The sequence below is a fragment of the Nansenia antarctica genome, assembly GCF_963989245.1.
Source record: "Nansenia antarctica genome assembly, chromosome: 10".
Classification (NCBI taxonomy): domain Eukaryota; kingdom Metazoa; phylum Chordata; class Actinopteri; order Argentiniformes; family Microstomatidae; genus Nansenia; species Nansenia antarctica.
The window spans coordinates 17,757,614-17,777,613 of record NC_137680.1 but is presented as its reverse complement, the minus strand read 5'-3'; the positions used below and the strand labels follow the sequence as shown (position 1 = coordinate 17,777,613).

Below are 20,000 nucleotides of genomic sequence, written 5' to 3'. Positions count from 1 at the left end.
TCAAATGAATTCAGGATTGGCTAGACTGAATCACATGACTGTATTTGTCACTTCCTCTGCCCATATTTAGCATATCTGAGCTCAGGTTAGAGATAATAGGCTTCTGACTAACTTTTGCCACCCTATATAGAACTATACAGTCCCCAAGCTATTTCTCAATATATTTGTAACATGTCCAGTATATATTTGTGTAAATTTAGGCAAAGTTGTCCTTATAGCTTTAGTTACTTTTCACATATCTGGATATTAAGGATTTTTCTTCTTTTTTTTTGCATTAGGTAGGTTGTCTGATGTATTGCAAATAAATCAGTTGCATCAATTTTCAATCTGACTAAACACATAATAAATACTGTACCGTTGTGAGGATTTATAGAGGATAGTAATCGTAAACCGTGTAAAATGTGTGCAAATCTTCTCCCTCCGCCTGACACCTATACTGTAGTTCAAGTTGTTTTAGCTTCACCTTCAGCCATTGCCTGCGCCAGAAACTTCTTCAGAACAGATAATGAAAGTCTATGTTTTCCCCCCACAGATTGACATATCCATTGTCATATTAATTTGACCATGAAAATATAAACCAAAGGTAATTAGAGCATGAGATATTTATAGAAAAACCATTAACATTCTGTTACATTACAGTGACATACTGTATAAATACACATAAGGAACAAAAACATACAGCTCATCTCTGTCCCCCCCACACACACACACACACACACACACACACATTTTCGTACAGTATTCACACACACACACACACACACACACACACACACACACACACACACACACACACACACACAGTACAGAGGTGCATGGCTCTTTGATGTCGCCCGTAGTGGGCTTGGTGGATTTTGTTTCACTCCTCACATGTATCTTTTCTCTGTGTGATGAGAGGTGGGCTTGGCTGCTGCAGTGAGCTGCTCTGACTGAGACAGGAGCTGGCCTCATCACCGGGGTAGCTGCTCTCTAAAACCTCGACCTTGACCTTCCCAGCCCAAGTCTTAGGTTTAGCTTCTTTATCACACTATCTCCAGGCATTTAAAAATACTCCTGAAACTGGATGATTTAACCCGCTTTTACGCTGTTCACATCAAAACTGGATGAAAAAGCTTAATCCATCTTATCTGTTGACTGTCAAACTGCTCCGGCTAAAACCTACTCACAAAAGACAACTAGGTCACCCAGGAAAAACAGAATTCCCGTTTACGGAAAGTTTGAAATCTGGTAATTGACTTGGGAAGGGGTTCAGGAGTACTTTTTGGAGTGTTCGGTCTGTAAACAGATTGTGAAATTAAAGACGTAGAGTAGGTAACAGTTGCCTCAAATATAGGTTTACCATCATATCTTAGATTTCTTTTAAAATATAAACTAGACTCTATTAGACTTTATCAAACCTTCTTCTCAATTACTTGTTTGTTCATGCAACGTCTAAAAAAGCGTTTGTATTTCAGCAAACACCTCACCATCCTCAGAGGACGTGTATGCATTACCAATAAACACGGTATCAATTATTCATCCATTCTGACAGGCAAATAGGAGAAATATCCTTCTGATGGTTCACAAATTTGGCAAAAAAATAAAACATTTAAACCAATCAAATTATAAGAAAAATAGTGTGTCCTCTAGATGTTGTTTGAGATGGGAGGACAATCATCCTTTAAGTTTTTCTGTCTTCCCTTACATGCTATCAATGGACAGTTTGGCACTTGTGTAAGATGGATGCCTCAGAGATTGTTGTCTGTATGCTCGCTGGTAGGCCTTTGATCAAACTGAGCACTTGACAACTGCATATTTCTATTGTCCAATGATAGGACGCTGCCACAGTATTCATGTCAATTGTATACATAAGACCACGTTTTCAGGATGTTTGTTTTTGTCCATCAACTTTTGACCAAATGTAGTTTTTAATACTTACAGTCGTTTATTGTTGCTCTTGTTACTGATTATTGATTTCCATTGAGTGCTTTAATTTGTGTCTGTTGAAGAGCAACTATATAATACAGCATATACCTATCAATAACTTTGTATGAAAACAAAATCCTGGCAAGATCACCCCTGCAGGCCCCCATGCTTTGTGTCATGGCTCAAATGCCCCTAATCCCTTTGGCCTGTTTAACTCTTCCCCCCCAAGCCTTCAACGTGGCTGAAAACAAGGCTGACCTATAGGGCAGCTCCACACCCCTTCTTAGCCAAGTGCATGTGGTTGCTTGGAAACTTGCTCTCCCAAAACGGTCAACTTTCTCCTGCTGCTCAAAGGGAGGGCCTGAGCCAAGCAGAGGGCTTTCGTCTGGGAGAGGAGGAGAGGAGGAGGGGGAAAAGGTCCTTCTGTGTTTTAAAACAAGTGTCTCGCCCAGAGATAATGGTGCGCCTCTGGGTTATAAATGATGCATTTTGTTCACTTGGACCTGATAATGGTGGTTTGAGGGGAAGGGGAGGAAAGTTCATCGCTCTCTTATCAAGGCACTGTGACATTTCTCCTTCAGCTGTAAAATGTTATATCACATATCTCCTTTAAAGATGTAGCCCCTTTTGTTGAACGATACAGTACATTCCATTTCACCTCATGCGCTTCATGTGGTATATTAATTTGTGGAAGTTCTCTAACTTGGTATGTCAATAGTGTTGGTCTGTCGCTTTTAATATCGGAACTCCGTCTCTGAATTGCCACTCATGGGTTATTGAACACAGCGGTCTTTTACCTCTCCATGAAATGTGTTGACATGGTTATACAAATCTGTGCGAATATATCGTTTTATAATGCAGAAGGTTGTTATTTTGATTAAAGCACTAGCATTCAATCAAAAAAATGTCTCTTAATGTATCTCCTTCTAGACAATTTTGTTTGGCTCTTAGTCTCCGACTGGTTGGCCACCCCTGTTCTAGAGTAATAATTGCATTTAAGGATTATTGAATTTAAAGCCAGTGGGTTTTATTAGTTGATTAAATATCTAAGTATTTCAGGATAATGTTTCAGGATAATGTTTCAAACAGATTAGGAAAAGAGTTCTACTGAGCTAGATCTCCTCAATGGTCACAGAACTAATATTCACATGTTTCAAATGGCCACAGTGACTCCAATGCTTTAACGACTGTTACATCTACAGTATCCAGCTGATGATGTCATTAGTCATTTCTGGACCTTAGCAGGCTCTTTACCCACTCAAGGAAATGTATATTAAGGAAATCTAGTACCACTCCATGCTACAGTACATCATTAACACTTGAACATTGGTAATGCAAAATCTATCCATCATTATGGCTGCTCCCTGGTCCACCATATTGCGCGGATTTGTGAATCTCAAAACTACGTTTGAATCTGATTTGACAAAACTAAAGTGTTTTCACTCTTCAGACCCTCTACTACACAGAGCAAACATCGACTTCACCTCCTCAAAATGGATTGAAACAGTTTTTACAAAGACTGTACAGTATATTAAAGCCACCTTAATGTGAGGACAAAATGTCCTTCATCTTTATTATTTTAAATGGCAGGCCATGGGGGTTGTCATTGTAGATCTAATAATTGTCTCAAAAATGGGGTGTTCGTCTTTTGGGGGGAGGGGGGGGGGAGGGGTCGTCTCTCTGCCCATGCCTCCGCAACCATCTACTCTTTGAATCATACCAAGATGGCACCCTGCCATGAAGGCAGCTCGTTAGTATTCAGTCGTATGCCAGTGAAGGGAGAGATGAGGTTCCGTATTTCTCTCCGCCATAACAGAAAACAAACAGATGCCAGCGTAGAGCATCTTGGGTGCTATCTGAGGAAGATCTCTCCACACAAAGGGACATTCATTGGTCTGCCAAGTATCTGTGGAGAGCAGGAACAGACCCTAGAGTCTAGCGACAGATGACGATCTTATCGAGGGAGGAGGGTGGGGGTGGGGGGAGAGCTCTTTAGTCACATCATCAGTTCCCCCTTGCCAAGACCATGGCATTTCAGTATTGGGTGATGAGCGACATTGAGGAGAACAGGGGGTAGGGTTTGTTAAATCCTCCTGTCTCCCTTTGTGCCCTTTCTTCAAGTCATGTCCTCCCGTTTGATAAAAGGGTTAAATAGTCCTCCTCGCTGTCCTTTGAATTTGTGATTAAACCACCCGATTTAAGACAATAGAATAGAGTGAGCATGAGTTGCAGTCTCCTAATAAACATCATTATACTGAACTGCTACAATCAAGCTTCTGGCCTCTCCCTGGTCTTCCTCATGCTCAACACTGTGGGGGAAGTTGCTTAGATGTTATCAATGTTTTTGTGTGGGACAATGGTTACCATAAAAAAAAATGAAAGTCTGATTTATTAGATTCTTATAGATTCATAAGAATCGTTATCACAGACCTATTAAAACGTATCTATTTGGCTACTACAGTATTATAATAGATGTACTGTATGTTTCTCTAGGTATAGATAGTGAACTTCTAAATGCTCATGGCCAATGAAAAGCTAGCGTATGATGAAGGCTTATTATTTTCAGCTGGTGTTTTTTGTTGAGGTGGTTTGTCGGTATCTGCAGCAGATGTGACAAGCCAGCTGGGAGCCAAGGTCCTCAGGCAGCATTTGGTACAGGACACAAACAACTGGCACCCGAAGATGATGGACCTCAAACCTCCGATTGAATCGTACCCCTTTCCCCCTCTCACACCTACTACTCCAACCCCCACCCCCCCCATGTCGAACCATCCCTGAAAAAAAAAAAAAGTAGAGGGAACTCAGCCGCTGGGGATGACTTTACCAGAGTGTCAAGCAGGGCTAAACAGGAACTAGCATCCAAGTGGTTAAAGGCCGTCAGTCTTATCAGAGGACAAACAGAATGCATCAAGCGGTGGCTGTGCTTGCAGTGAGTCTCTCTCTGATGCGGACCAGCTGTGCTCCAATGTTTAATTATTTCTCTCTAATGAGCTTACCCACCTTCCACCACACCACCAGGAACTCAGTGTGCTACTGTAGAAGATGAAGAGAAGCCCCCAGTTCCTCAACAAAATAAACCGACTGTTTGGACATACTGTCGGCAGTGGCCTCATACTGATAATCATGCAGAAAGAGTGCAGATGATGGTAGAGCTCCTACGTATCCATACGTTTGTTTGGCTGTAATGTTTGCAATGCCTTATCAAAGGTCTGTATATTACTGTAATCCTAAATGTGTAACTAATGAATGGAAATATGTTTTAGGACTATTGGACCCAGATCATAAAATAACCTAAAGCCGGTGGCCTGGGGTGGTCCAGTGGTCTAGCACTGCGGTCTACAGTGCACACATATCCCAATGGCATGGGTTTGAATCCGGCCCCATGCCCTCTCTCCCTTCTTCTCCTTATTTTCCTGTCTGTCTTCACTGTATCTGTCCAATAAAAAAAATATAAAGAATGAGTGGGACTGCCCCACTCAGAAAAAAAAACTTTAAAAAAAGAAATGAAGACAATGCAGTGATGCTGACCTGTTGTTCAAGTACAGTGATCACTAGTGATCCTGACCTGTTCTAGTACAGTGATCACTAGTGATCCTGACCTGTTCTAGTACAGTGATCACTAGTGATCCTGACCTGTTCTAGTACAGTGATCACTAGTGATCCTGACCTGTTCTAGTACAGTGATCACTAGTGATCCTGACCTGTTCTAGTACAGTGATCACTAGTGATCCTGACCTGTTCTAGTACAGTGATCACTAGTGATCCTGACCTGTTCTAGTACAGTGATCACTAGTGATCCTGACCTGTTGTGTGGTACAGTGATCACTAGTGATCGGAGTACGATCCCCCCAGGTATCAGTGATATTTATGGAACAACAACGTAGCGTGTCACCTAACGTTGTTTATGCATGAGAAGGAGCACATACGTGCTTCTCTACACCAACAGGCTGACACAATAGCCTGTCGTAGATACAAGGCTGATATTTACAGAATGGAACTGGGATGAATAGGTCATTATATCACAGAAGCATTATAAAGTTCAGTGATCATTCCACTTAACATGCAACGCCCAGAATACCGATGTATACCATTAGCGCCTCTTACAAGTTGAAAATATCTGATACATATATAATAAATGTTGCTGTACATATTGTAAAAAAAACAAAAAAACATCACAATTTCATACATTTAATTAATTGTACTTGTACAGCAGCAGTAAGAGCTGAAGGCATATGTGTTTTGTAAAAATAAAAAGTTAAAAAGTACTTCAAACCACAAGACGCACAGTCAAATAGTGACAGCAGCTGATGAAAGTGGGAACAAAACACTGCAATGCAATGGATTTGGTGAGTAATCCCCACTACTCTACACTAACTAGTAGTAGTGGGGATTACTCACCAAATCCATTGCATTGCAATGTTTTGGCTTGACTAGCGAGTGTGTCATTGATTTTCAACAACATTGACATTTATTGACATTTTTCTGAATAAAAGTCTGAACATTTTGATTGGTTGCCGACTTGTTCCCGCTTTCACTAGCTGCCGTCACATATGTGCCTTTACGCAATTGCAACAGGGCCGTATACAGCTAAATCTTGTAATGGAATAGAATTGGAAATACAGTATATACAATCAAGTTTCTACACAAGAGTTGGTTGTTGATTTTATCGCACACAATATTGTGCCCTCCTCCTTTCAACGGGCTATGCGCCTTTATGCACACACACACAGGAGCAGACGGGCCATATCACACGCCATATCACATGTTTTTGGCGGCAATGGTTTTAAAATAATTATAAAAACGCTTCCAAGTGTGATTTTGAAATACTAACGCTGACATTAGTATTAAAACAATTACTTAGGAAAAGTCAGTGAAGCAGTTGGAGGTGTCTGTCACAGCTGCAAAGTTATTTCACTTATAAAAGTCACACGCACGTGAAAAGACACGGGTTCACCCATAGTGTTAATGACAGCAGAGCACGTTTAGGCTACAGGAAATGTTATGAACTACAAATGTATGTTCATATGCTTGTCATAACAAGAACTATGAGAAATAAACAGGACCTGGGTAGATACCGTGTGGTATAGGTTATAAAAATATGCCTGCAATAAAAGGTTGACATGGTATTATGAGTGCTGAAGTCATAACACTTGGGCGCCGTCGAAGAGTACAGTAGGTTCACATGAAGATAAAGCAGATAGCACTTGAGGTTGGAGGGTCTAAATCCTCCGGAGCCATAGGTCTTCCTGGACTGGGGGCACTCAGTAGTGTTGTCAAGGCGACCAGGCGGAAATGTGCACTTGAGAGGCTGACTTCCCCCCAGGCAGAACGCACGCCGTGGCTGAGGGCTCTATTATCATAACTATTTGATTAATCACTGTCCCAAAAAAGTACACTGAATCTAAGAGATAAGATAGCCAGGGTGTTTGAGGCGGCGGGGGGGGGAGGCTAGCTGCACTAACAGTGCTATTCTGTTACACCGTTAATTAACTGGTGCTCTGCGCAGCACTAACAAGGAGCCTTCCCGGAACAACAGAAATAGTCCTGCTGCCAGCCACTGAGCCTGCAATGTCTCACAGAGATTATCACAGCAGAAGACACCTTTCAAGGAAGGTTACGGCGCTCTTGTTCTGAAGCACTCCATCTGATGGATGCCTGCATGATTTGCTTGTCTTTTACGCAGGTGGCCTAGCCTGCACAGTTTAGTACTTTTCATAGGAAATAAATACAGGGAATGTTTCAGGGGAAGAAATGGTGATAGATGGTTATCTATGGTCACACTGTAGCATTTACTCTTTAGGATAAGCAATATGGATAACTGTTTGGATGCTTGGTGTTTTAGGAGAGCTGGACGCGCACCTTAAAGACGGAGAGCGGCGGATCCACAGCCGGCAGCAACTCCCGGTGGGCACGACGTGGGGGCCCTTTGAGGGGAAGATCGAGATGAACATTGACGGGAACGGCATGGTATGTCACGTTTTTGACTTCTCCTCAAACTTCTACTGTCCACTCTTGTGAGTGTGGTACTCTAAAACGTTTTTTTTTTTTTTTTTTGTCAAACCGTTTCAGTTTGTTTGTTTGAACCCAGACTTTTATGCCCAGCGTTTTCCTTTAAATGACTAGAAAGTCTTTCCTAGAAGCCTTGCATGTAAGGCCACTAGAATGTTCCCTCCCCCAATATCAGGGGTAAAGCCCATTTATTTTAATGGAAGGAGGCAACGAATTCCCATGACATTCCGACTCATAGTTAGACCCATAGCGTTGGCTGTTCTGGGATTAAAAAGGCTTTGAAGTGCATCCATTTTAACCATTTTAATCTGCATATTTTATGACTAAATGCTTTAATTGGTGGGTTTTGAGTTGAGTCCAGGCCACTATTCAATGAAGTTATGATCCATTATATTTTATGTTTTATTTTCAACCCAGCTTTACATCAATCAGCTGGACCCTCTTGTTTGAACTTCCTAGTTTAGTTCTCTTTAAACGCTCACAAATGTGTTGACCTGGTGCTCTGGTGGAAAGAGGAGTCCTCTAGGGTTTGATATTTCATTTTGCATTTGGATTAATTAAGAAACTCTTATTAAAAATTGTAACCAATCTCACATTCATCCTGTTAAGAAACATAAGGAAAAGTCCACAAGGAATTCGGACTCGGAGGCCCTGTTCTTCCGGATTTCTTTAACGCGTAACTTTATTAAATAATTCTCTGAACTGTTTTGGACTGTTTTCTAAGCTCCCCTCATGATTTTTAAGTCATCAATGGCTTTAAATAACTCCAGCAGTCTTACAGCCATGAAATATGGACTCCACTCAGGGCAAAGCCAGTTATCCTTGGGCAAAGAGTGATTCCGAGGATGAACACCTCAACTTCCTGTACGGTGTGACATACAAATATAAGTCTCCCCCATCCCTGCATGAATTTACATGACAGCTAGCCAACGTGACAGTCAACTGCCCACAGAGTGAACAAGTAGTATTGAATTTAACTGTATTCCGCTGCAGTTATATGAGTGTTTGCAGTAAGTTTTCTGTATCATCCTTAAACATACAATAAGCCAGACTACCTTCTGGACTAAATATACATTCTAAATTGATCTCATTCTTAAAGAGAGCTGTTGGGCATACTTGTCCCGCAGGTGCTTAGCTAACAGCCCTCTATGGAATCCATTCCCTCTCTGAGCTCCTCCTATCTTAGGTTTGAAGTGAGTCAGGTACTGGTCGTCACCTGTAATGGGCTATGGAGGGGGTTAGAGACTATGCCAACTCTGTTGCAATTAAAGGTAAAGAAAGCTTTGGCATATTGCCTTTAAGGATCTCATGTGTGTCTATTCTCATGGGTGCACTTGCAATGCTTCACTGCTTGCCCTCTTCTCTCTGAGTCTCTTCTCTCAAATGGGGTACGGGCTGCTTGCAGCTCCACACAGTACCTCATTAAAACCTGGGTGAACTTGAGTCACATATTTTTTGTTTTATTGAGCCGCCTTTTCAGGTGTCAACACTGTGACTGTACGTTGACTTCATCAGACATCTAGGTAAACAAGAGAGCTATCAATCAATTTCTCCATTTTACCAGAGGCAAATATTATACTGTGTGGCCTTTTCTTCATCACCCTCTTGGTTATTGAGCAGTTCTCTTATAAAGTCAACCGCCCCTGGCAACGTCCCCCCAACAAGGTACTTTATCATATTCTCTTCTAGCAGGGAAGGAACGGGAGCTGTACGCGTCTTAAACACTGACATTTAAAGACAGAAACAAGCTCTAATATTTCACCCAGAGAAAGCCTTAGGAAGTAAAATGTGTGTGGGGGGGGGGGGGGAAATGAGCTGTGTGGAGAGAGCTTGCTAGTTTTGATGCATGTCAGGCTAGCCGGTGTCCATCCACAGGGTCAGCAGGCGGTATAAAGCATTTGAGGTAGAAATAAACCTTGATTGCTTCATGGGTTCTCTACTTCACCCACGAGGCGCTCTCAGTCATTCTTATGAAGTGTGACCTCCAGAGACTATTAAATCTTTTTTTTCCCTCTCTGTTAGATTCTGAAACCCCCATAGAGGTGAATGAATTACCCCATGGCGGCCAGGTATGGCATTAATGTCACCTGTCTCACACTGTGAAATCCAAGCTCTGAAACACATGACCCTGCTTGTGTGATATTGATATGCCCTCCCTGAAATCAAGAAGTCATTTTTTTTCTCTCTCTCTCCGACATGTCATTCTAAGACTCGCTGTATCTCGCTCAAGAATCCTTGTATGCTTGTTGAATACGTAAGCCAGTTCTCTCTCACTCCTTTAGACATTGAATGAAGACCCGTTCGTGGATGAACCGTGATTTTTTTTCTTCTGTTGAATGTTAAGATTGCATTGGTGATAACCAGTGCATCGTTGTACCAGTAGAGTTTAAGAGGAATGTTAGGGCTGGCCAGTTGTGTTGTAGTGATCAAGCCCAATGAGGAGCGGTTAGCAGTCAGGGGACCAGTGGGGTAGAATCTGATTGTGAGGAGATGCTGTAGGAGGGACTGTGGGGTCCTCACAGCCAGGCTGAGGCCTAGCCAAGTGGGTCTGCCGGGGATCTGCAGTGGGTCTGTTGTGGGTCTGTTGTGGGTCTGTTGTGGGTCTGTTGTGCGTCTGCTGTGGATCTGCTGTGGGTCTGTTGTGGATCTGCTGTGTGTCTGCTGTGGGAATGTTGTGGGAATGTTGGGGAATGTTGTGGGTCTGTTGTGGGAATGTTGTGGATCTGCTGTGGATCTGCTGTGTGTCTGTTGTGGATCTGCTGTGTGTCTGCTGTGGGAATGTTGTGGGAATGTTGGGGAATGTTGTGGGTCTGTTGTGGGAATGTTGTGGGTCTGTTGTGGGTCTGTTGTGGGAATGTTGTGGATCTGCTGTCGGTCTGCTGTGGGTCTGTTGTGGATCTGTTGTGGGTCTGCTGTGGGAATGTTGTGGGAATGTTGTGGATCTGCTGTGGGTCTGCTGTGGGAATTCTGTCGGTCTGCTGTGGGTCTGTTGTGGGTCTGCTGTGTGTCTGTTGTGGATCTGCTGTGTGTCTGCTGTGGGAATGTTGGGGAATGTTGTGGGTCTGTTGTGGGAATGTTGTGGGTCTGTTGTGGGTCTGTTGTGGGAATGTTGTGGATCTGCTGTCGGTCTGCTGTGGGTCTGTTGTGCGTCTGTTGTGGATCTGTTGTGGGTCTGCTGTGGGAATGTTGTGGGAATGTTGTGGGTCTGTTGTGGATATGTTGTGGATCTGCTGTCGGTCTGCTGTGGGTCTGCTGTGGGAATTCTGTCGGTCTGCTGTGGGTCTGCTGTGGAAATGTTGTGGGTCTGTTGTGGGAATGTTGTGGGTCTGCTGTGGATCTGCTGTGGGTCTCAGTGGGAATGTTGTGGGTCTGCTGTGGGTCTCAGTGACTGGGCAGAGTGATGGATGATGCTGAGAGAGAACAGCGAGCGGAGCGTTACAGTTGTCCAGGCAGGACGAGACGGGAGAGGAAGAGACGAAGGGGAAAAAAACAGGGGGAAAAAAGGCATGACAGGAAATCTGGGCATCTGCAGGACAGAGATAGGGTCACATCTCGACCGTTTATCAAAGAGGAAAGCAGATTTCACAGCTGATGGGATGGCCGTGGCAGCCTCCAGGCCCCAGGTTGGTGAGGTTGTTATGAGGTAGCCGTAAGCCTGCTGGGAACCCGTTAGGCAGCTGATCACACAAGTCACACGTTATCGATGTTAGATGCTTACACGACCTAGACTAGTTCCCTTTCGTCATTCACGATAGTCTTGAAAGAAGAAAACAAGTGATTCATTGAGAGGACAGATCACGTTCGCCTCGTACCGAATTCAGACTCTCAGACTGTGCCATAACCGACCACAATCACAGAAACTGGACAAAGTCACTTACTCCTGAAGGACGCAGGGCGGGATTGAAGTGAAAACAAAGTCATTCACCCCCCGGGTTGGAGTCGTTTTACTGTTTGTGAGAGGGAGAGAGAGAGCGAGACAGAGACAGAGATGGGGAGACAGTGCGGAAGAGAGAGAGAGAGAGAGACAGAGAGAGAGAGACAGAGAGAGAGAGTTAGAGAGAGAGAGAGAGAGTTAGAGAGAGTTAGAGAGAGAGAGAGAGAGACAGAGAGAGAGAGTTAGAGAGAGAGAGAGAGTTAGAGAGAGAGAGAGAGAGAAAGAGAGAGAGAGAGACAGAGAGAGAGAGTTAGAGAGAGAGAGAGAGAGTTAGAGAGAGAGAGAGAAAGAGAGAGAGAGAGAGAGAGAAACCCAAAGCTGTGGGTCCCCTCTCAGTCCTCTGTTCTGTTCTGGCTCTGTGTTTTTCTCCTTCTCTCCCCCTGACTGATGGAGCTGCCATGGCGGGGACTCATCCCTCACTTCTCCAACTGATCAATCAGACTATTAGAGTCCAATTACAGAGGCAGCCCCGCGCAGGTGAGCGACGAGCCCATTCAGCCTCGCTACGGCCGGCCCACCCAGCCTCGCACTCCAAATTAACGCAAATTAATAGTGACACTCAGACATAAATGTCTGCAATAGGGGGCTAAATTACAAGTCTGGGTCGAAGCTATTGAGTAGCAGGTGTCTTAAACGTGGTAATTACCCAAGCTGGACAGAACCTGGGAAAAGGGCCCACTGCTTGCCTGGAGTAAAGGCCCTGTGAGCCGGAGTCCATTTTAGGTGTTAATAATTGATTCAGAGGCAAGCTATTAATGAGCTGCAGATTTAGGGCTCTGTCCTAGATGTGTGTTGATGAGGGTGTAGCCTCCTGCTCGATGCGCAGCTAACGCTAATTACGGTGCTTAGTCAAGGTCTACTGTAAAGGATGGATTCAATAGGTTCTGCTCGTTTCACTTTATTCTTCGGTTGAGTTTTTTTTACCAGTGTCCAGGTAAAGGAAACATTAGTGTAAAAACACTACTTTAACCATCCAGAGTGACTGTAGAGAGACAATATTGAAGCCAATATCATGTTCTGGTGTAGATTACACATGGTTTGTGACACAGCTGCTTTAGTGTGCATGTGCGTGCGTGTGTGTGTGCGTGCGTGCGTGCGCATTTTCACGTGTGCGTGTGTCTGTGTGTGTGTGTGTGTGTGTCATCCTCCATGTCCAGTCCAGGTACCAATTTATATACCAGTTTGTGTGTATTATTTTGATAAACCATGAACATGAAATTTGTATTTACTATAGTATTAAGCCAGTTAATTTGTTGTTGTATTTGATGTAGCATAGGAGAAAATTCACTTGCAAAGTCAAGACTATTATTTTTGCGTTCCCTATATTGTCTATGATATTTGGTCCAGTATGACGTGTTTATGAGCAAGCAGGAAGTCACCTCAGGGAAGCAGCTGGCAGTGGGATTGTTGCATGTGAAACAGAGGGAGGACAAACAGTGTGTCATGTTCAACTATATTTTTGTCAATCTTGTCATATGCATTGCGTGCACTGAGCACATTAAGAGCTTGTATTGTCTTTACAGCATTGTAGAACAAAACATTGTGTATGGTTAAATTGAGTGTGAATATTATGCAGTATCCCAAAATTCTGAGTCTGCTACAGTAAATAATGTGTTATCTTCTGTTGGACTGTGTGTGTGTGTGTGTGTGTGTGTGTGTGTGTGTGTGTGTGTGTGTGTGTATGTGTGCGTGCGTGCGTGCGTGTGTGTGTGTGGGGGGGTCTGGGTGCGTGTTAGTGTGTGCACGTGTATGTCCATGTGCATGCGTGTGTGTGTTTTTTTGTTTTTTTTTCTAAGACCCTCCTTTTGGCTGTGAACAGAGAGCCTTACCTTTTGGAGTGGAGGGATAGTAAAATGACAAGATAGTGTCCTAATTTGCACCTGGGAGAGGGGCAGTGGCTGTCAGGCTCAGGAGTGTTTTTATTGTGTAATTTAGTACAAGGTTAGGAATGTGGGGCCCGAGCACCAAAAAAGCTCCAGAAATTATTCAACCCATCATTCAGCCATTTATCTCCCCTCTTCTGCCCACCCTCCTCTCCTTCCAATATGTTTATTGTTAGCTACAGTATCCTAAACTTTAACAAGTGGTGGCGGGTTTTTCTGCGCCAAAATTATATTTTTCTTCTTGTCATTGCTTCATTAATCAAGGGGAGGCATTCTGAAAAATGTTTTGTTTTGGAGGCTGCAATCTATTTTTTGTGTGTGTGTGTGTTGTTGTTAATCTGCGCCCGTGGCAGGTTTCCCCTCCGAAACGCAGCGCTAAGCAGCGGTATCGCAGGCCTATTGTTGTAGCCTCTGTCATAGCAAGGAGAGCCTGATGCAGGCCTGGGCTGGCCTGATAAGGAAAAGAGGATTCAACATGGCTGGAAAGGAGAATCAGTGGGACTTGAGAGTGGAGTACGGATGGGGCAGACGCGTGCACGCACACACACACACACACACACACACACATACACACACACACACACACACACACGCACATACACACACACACACACACACAGACAGTCACACACATGAGCATACAAACACACACACAAATCATCATCATCATCACACTGGCACATGCCCAGGCAATTATTTACAGTAACATCCAATTACATATGCAAGAAGACACCCTAGGATAGGACCTCTCAGGCACTGGCAAGGGAGTGTCACTGCAATAGCAATCGAAAAATATAAGCAAAAGAGAATCCAATATATTTGATTTATTTTTAATTTGCATTTAAAGGCGGCATATCCTTTCTATCTGAAAGTTCTCCCTCTTGGATGTGGTTTGAAAAACACAGACATTATCGAGACTAACAGGATTTGAATTTTTATGTTGGACACACAAACAATTTTGGCATCAAGAATGTGGCTTCGTCTAATGAAATAATGGACCCAAATTTTAGGCGGAGAACCAATTTGTGATTGCATGCATCAATTATTTCTTGGGCTTAAACCAATATGAAGTCTGAGGTCTCCTCAGATTGGTAAAATGCTAATTATTTGGCTTAGTCCCTGTCTTTTAATGTCATCCATATATTTATCGACACTGGTATTGACTACTTCACACATTAAAGGGATCATGACATACCACATTATTTTGATCAAGGAAAAAACACATCAGGGGAATTCCATTGAAGTCATCCTTCTCTCCTTTTTTATACTCTCAGCTTAATGAGACAGACATGACAATAATGCTTGGTTAGGCCTAGTTGTGAGTCAAATGGAGACAGGGTCGTGACCTGTGGCGGAGGGGCGTTCTGGGCCGTTGTTTGGTGCCTTTCTAAGCTCCTCTTAAAGGTTCCTCCGTGCTCGGCTGGGATCCTGCGCACCATGCCGCGGTGTGTTAGCTCTGTGGAGGCGCTCTGCTCCTCCGTGCTAGTGTGTCCACAGCTGAGCTCCACTGTTTGAGATAATGCACGGTTGACTTGATCTACAAGTGAACCTGACATTTCCCTGTCCTTACATCACAACACAACTCCCAAACAGATATGGCAGGTTCTCCGATAAGGGAAGCAGGATTCACTGACTTGCTTTGTGCTCGCTGTGATGGCTACATAGTTTACTCAATCATGCTAAAGATACAGTACAGGAAATAATGTCATATTATGTCATTATACTAGGTGTTATATAGTGCAGTTTTGGGAATGGGCGATTTGTCGACGTTGAATTGGAAGTTAAGTTAAGAAGTTTAAAACAGAATAAGCCTTCATTATGGTACTGTAATCATGTTCAGAAACTTGAAACAATGAGGTCACTTGAGACACTCCTGGCAAATGTAATGCTAAGTATTGGCTGTGCAGAAGTCTGGCTGTCATGGATGTGTTCTTGTTCTTGAACTGCCCCTCAAGGATTTGCACGAGTTAATTCTAGTCAATTTCCATCCCCAACGTTTCCAAAGACATCCAACGACCATTATGTCTTCTTTAAAGAAACAAAGTTTTTCCTCTTGGCTAGTTTCCAAAGAATAAATTCAGCATAGCCGATAGAGTAGAGATAGACAGGAGAGAGTAGGGGTTATTCCTGGGTCACACTTATGAAATGTTGCTCACTTCTCTTTAATGAGCCAGCCCTGTCCTCAGAGCAGTGAGAGGTGGCCTGTGCTGCTAGTTAAATAGCTACCCAGCAGCAGTGGGCCCGTGATGGGAGAAGCCCCAGTGAACCAGGGGACCCTGGGGGGTCGATGCAGTCCCTCCTCCTCTGGGTGTTTTCTCTCTGCCAGGAGCTCATCAGGAAACAAATAACATACATTTGACCAATACAGTCTGGAGAACAAACAGTCATGTGCAGGGTATGATATATATATATATATATATATATATATATATATATATATATATATATATATATATGCAGTATGTCACAAATAAATATAAACACTTGAATATAAATATAAACACAGACACTTGATATGACACTCATTAACATTTGTTACACACTATCACTTTCCCAAAGGTTTATAAATGTTGATGAATGTTTACGCCAGATTTAGAGTGGTACTTTGGTGGTACCAGTGGTACTTTAGGCACATTTTGTACCTCTCTTCAAAATTGTTGCCAACATCAAAATCATGCCCATCTCTATTAATTTTGTAGATTTCAATCCACAGGCAAAGAAAAACAAGGATCAATTTAAACTCAAACGTCCTTAACTTTTCACACATTGCGCTTGTCTTACAGTATCTGCAATATGTCTTGCCAAATAAATGGGTAAAATACACAACAGACCAGAAATAAATAAAATAATGCAGAGTGAAAAGAAGTTGAGTGGTGCCAGCTGCTTTGCCATCTGTCACTGTCATGGTTGTACTTGTGATATGTTGAAACAACTTCCTTGAGAAGTGGTCGAGATAATCCTCGATTGTTTCCATTTGTGAACTCCTGATAATATTCTGCATTACAGTGTGAACGATGGAGTCAGCCGGTTATTTATGGTGATGGTAAAAGTTGTAGATGGCTGACCATTCCTATTCCCTCTAGCAATCAGACCGCAGCCTCTCTAGTCTATGGCCATTGAAAACACATGCTACTTCATCATTGTTATCATCATTTTCAAGAAGTTCTCCAAATTCAATATTGAATTCCTGACAACTTTTGCTCCCAGCCAACAGCTTTTGCACCCATCACTATCACACAGGAGAGCATCAGAACATGTCCAGTCTGAAGTTCCAAGCTCCTACTGATAGCGTTCATTATTTAAAGCACAGCGCCACCACATCTCCGTCAATGTAAACCCGGCCACTCCGAGGCACATCAGGGCTGGCCCTGCGCTACTCTGTTTCCTCTTGGCCGCGTTGGCTGAGGCCAGGAACATCAAGGCTTTGCTCCACGTCCTCCAGAGCACGGAGGACAGCCACCCCGCGAGGTGGCAAGCCCCTGCTGTAGGGCCCTGATAAGTCCCCCCTGTCCCGGCCTCAGCCCCAGCCTCAGCCTGCTCTGGCTCCAGGCCTGGCAAAGCCAAGAGACAAAACCCTGTCAAATGACTCCAGATGGATGAACAGCAGAAAATGGAAGTATTCTGTGAAAAATGCCGATTCGGTCAGTCATGTGGTGTGCTATCGCTGAGATAAATAACCCTGATAATGCAGGAGGAGAGGAAGCCTGGATAGTTTCCACTCTACAGGCCCGGTGGTCTACCACATTAAGTTGTGTGTATGAGGCTGTCAAAACAGGAATATTATACCACGGGGTCGTCAGTAAACTAATTGGGTAACAAAGACCATTTCCAGCCCTGGAAACCCATCTTTTAACAGTCCGTGTGCTGAGACTCTGATAAGGGAGTTCACGTCTAATGCATTTAGTAGGGGCAAGTTCACCATCTTTATCTTATTTACTTACCTCAGTGTAAATATTGTCGGTCTTTAAAGTGGACTTATTAAGACCCCATTTTCTCTGAAGTGCACGCAAGAATCAAACTATTGAATACTGCGTCATTCGTATACGATCAAATAATATGCAAACGTCTGCTATCTTTGATGAAGCGCGAAAGTGTATCTTCATCAAGTTGTGTGTATACATCACATGCTCGTCTTCTGATAGATAGCCTATAGTCTCAAATAATGTGTTAGATATTTTATTTACGCCACAGTTTGTTGATCTCAGATGTTAGTGTACGGTGAGAGTTTTCCTTGGTACAGGGGTGGGCAAGTGGGTTGCAAGAAAATATTCCCCATGAATATCATGCAATATAGACACTATATATGAATGCATCATATTATTTCTGTCTCACAGAGTAGAAAGAAGAGTTCAAAAGAATGCATTAAAATCCAATACATAAAGGGGGCATTGAGGTTTATCTGAAGTCAGGGATTTATTCTAGCATCTTTGATTCTTTGTCTTTATTTAGTCTTTTGACTGGTCTACCGGTCTATTGGCTGAGGTTGACTCAGGCTCTTTATATTTAGTCTTTGAAGAAAGACCCTTTACTTGTTTATTCTACTCTGTGAGAAGTGAAGCTGTCCTGAGTGTGTGTGTGTGTGTGTGTGTGTGTGTGTGTGTGTGTGTGTGTGTGTGTGAGCCAACTGTCTCAGCGACCCACAGGGCATGGTAATAACCATACAGGTGAACATCACTGGCTGCGGGTACTCCATTATGTGTTCACATACTGTAGCTTCTCATTGCTTCAGGAGTCGACCCAAACTTACACGGAAAGATCAAACAAGTTCTCAATTGAATTCAAATAGGAATTCTCTAATAATTCAAACACTAAGGACTGAGGCATGTGATGTTATTTCCCTGACCCAAAGCCAAACACAAGAAAGAACTGGGTGTATGTGTACAGTACCTCCTAGTCATTATTAAATAGTAATGCTTGCATTACAAATTCAACTCTCTCTTGTTCCCTAATTCATATAATGTACATAGCGTTCAAATTCATATGTTAATGCGTGTATGTTGCAGCAGCATGTATGTTGCAGCTGCTGCTAGACACATGCATTAACATATGAATCTGAATTAAACATTCTGCCCTGAAAAAGAGCTACAGTAGCTTGTGGAACATATTGGAATAAATAGTTGAAGGCAATAGACAGGTCAATGTAAAAGGGCTGCAATTTGCTGTATTTATAATAAGGAGGAGATTTTCCTTAAGATGTTGGATTATTGCTTCAATGGTTTAGTATTCTTTATGAATACGTGCTTATTTAATGGTATTGATCCTTCTATACTGTTGGTGTAGTACTAGTGTTTAGTTGGACAGTGATGTAGGTGGACAGTTCAACATTTGGCTGGAGCGTAGCTCCACTGTACTCCTTTGTCTCCTCCCATTCCCATGCAGGGGTGTGAATGAGAGGAGAGGAGAGAGAGAGAGTGAGAGCTTGTCTGCAGGGCAGGTAGAGCTTACACTAAACTGGATGGGTTTGGAGTTGGAGCAGCTCACTACGCCTGAAGGTTTGGGAGAATGGAGGATGCTTGGAACTCATCGGTTCCCCGCCTCCTACCTTCTTTTTCACTTTCTCTCTCTAAAGCTCCCCTTCCCTCCCTCCCTCTCTTACTCCATTAGTGGCATTAGGTGTTTCCGTTTTTTTTTTCCTCAATGATTTGTAATAACAAAAATGCTGTCTTTGAAAGACTCAAGGTTCCCTATTGTTCAGTGTGGTCCGAACATGACAAAGCCACAACGGCAGTGATCAACATATTGAGTTGTGAGCATGCTTTTCTACCAGCGAAATATAACCTTAAAGCTCATTAAAACATAAATATGTAATCTATGATTTATATTGATGACCTAGCTACTTGTGAATATGTGCCTTCCAACATGAATTCAAAGAATGAATAACTGATATGTGAACTTTAATGTTTAGAGCACAGTCAGCAAGATATCCAATAAAAGCTCATCTAAATGAGAAAATATTTATTCCCTGTACTAGCCGCCATGATAGTAACAAAATAAAGGCACATGTGCACATTGATGGGTGTCCCTTTAAAGATTCCAGGAACAGCAGTGACTCTCAATTTAATCGATTTAAAGCGAAAAGTCAATTTAACAAAGTTGAAAAGAGAAAGATGGGGAGGGAGAAGAAAAAAGCATTCTCTTGCAGTCAAGCAGTAAACTAACTGCCGCACAGTGCAGGGAGAGATTTCTGCCGAATTATCTCCCACCTCACATTTGCTCTTAGGCAAGCAGTTTAAAAGCCAAGCGATTGAGCCAGTGATCCAATTTGAAAT

At 43.0% G+C, this 20,000-nt stretch overlaps 1 protein-coding gene across 1 annotated transcript in view; it reads left to right on the top strand.

Annotated features, from left to right (window-relative positions):
• zfpm2a (zinc finger protein, FOG family member 2a) overlaps window positions 1-20,000 on the top strand; it is a gene marked incomplete at both ends in the record, with an annotated part of 112,864 nt that overhangs the window by 46,069 nt on the left and 46,795 nt on the right. The window contains one exon of the mRNA XM_080540282.1: window positions 7,748-7,872. Within this exon, the coding sequence (XP_080396408.1) occupies window positions 7,748-7,872 (125 nt within the window). The remainder of the gene's footprint in view (window positions 1-7,747; window positions 7,873-20,000) is intronic.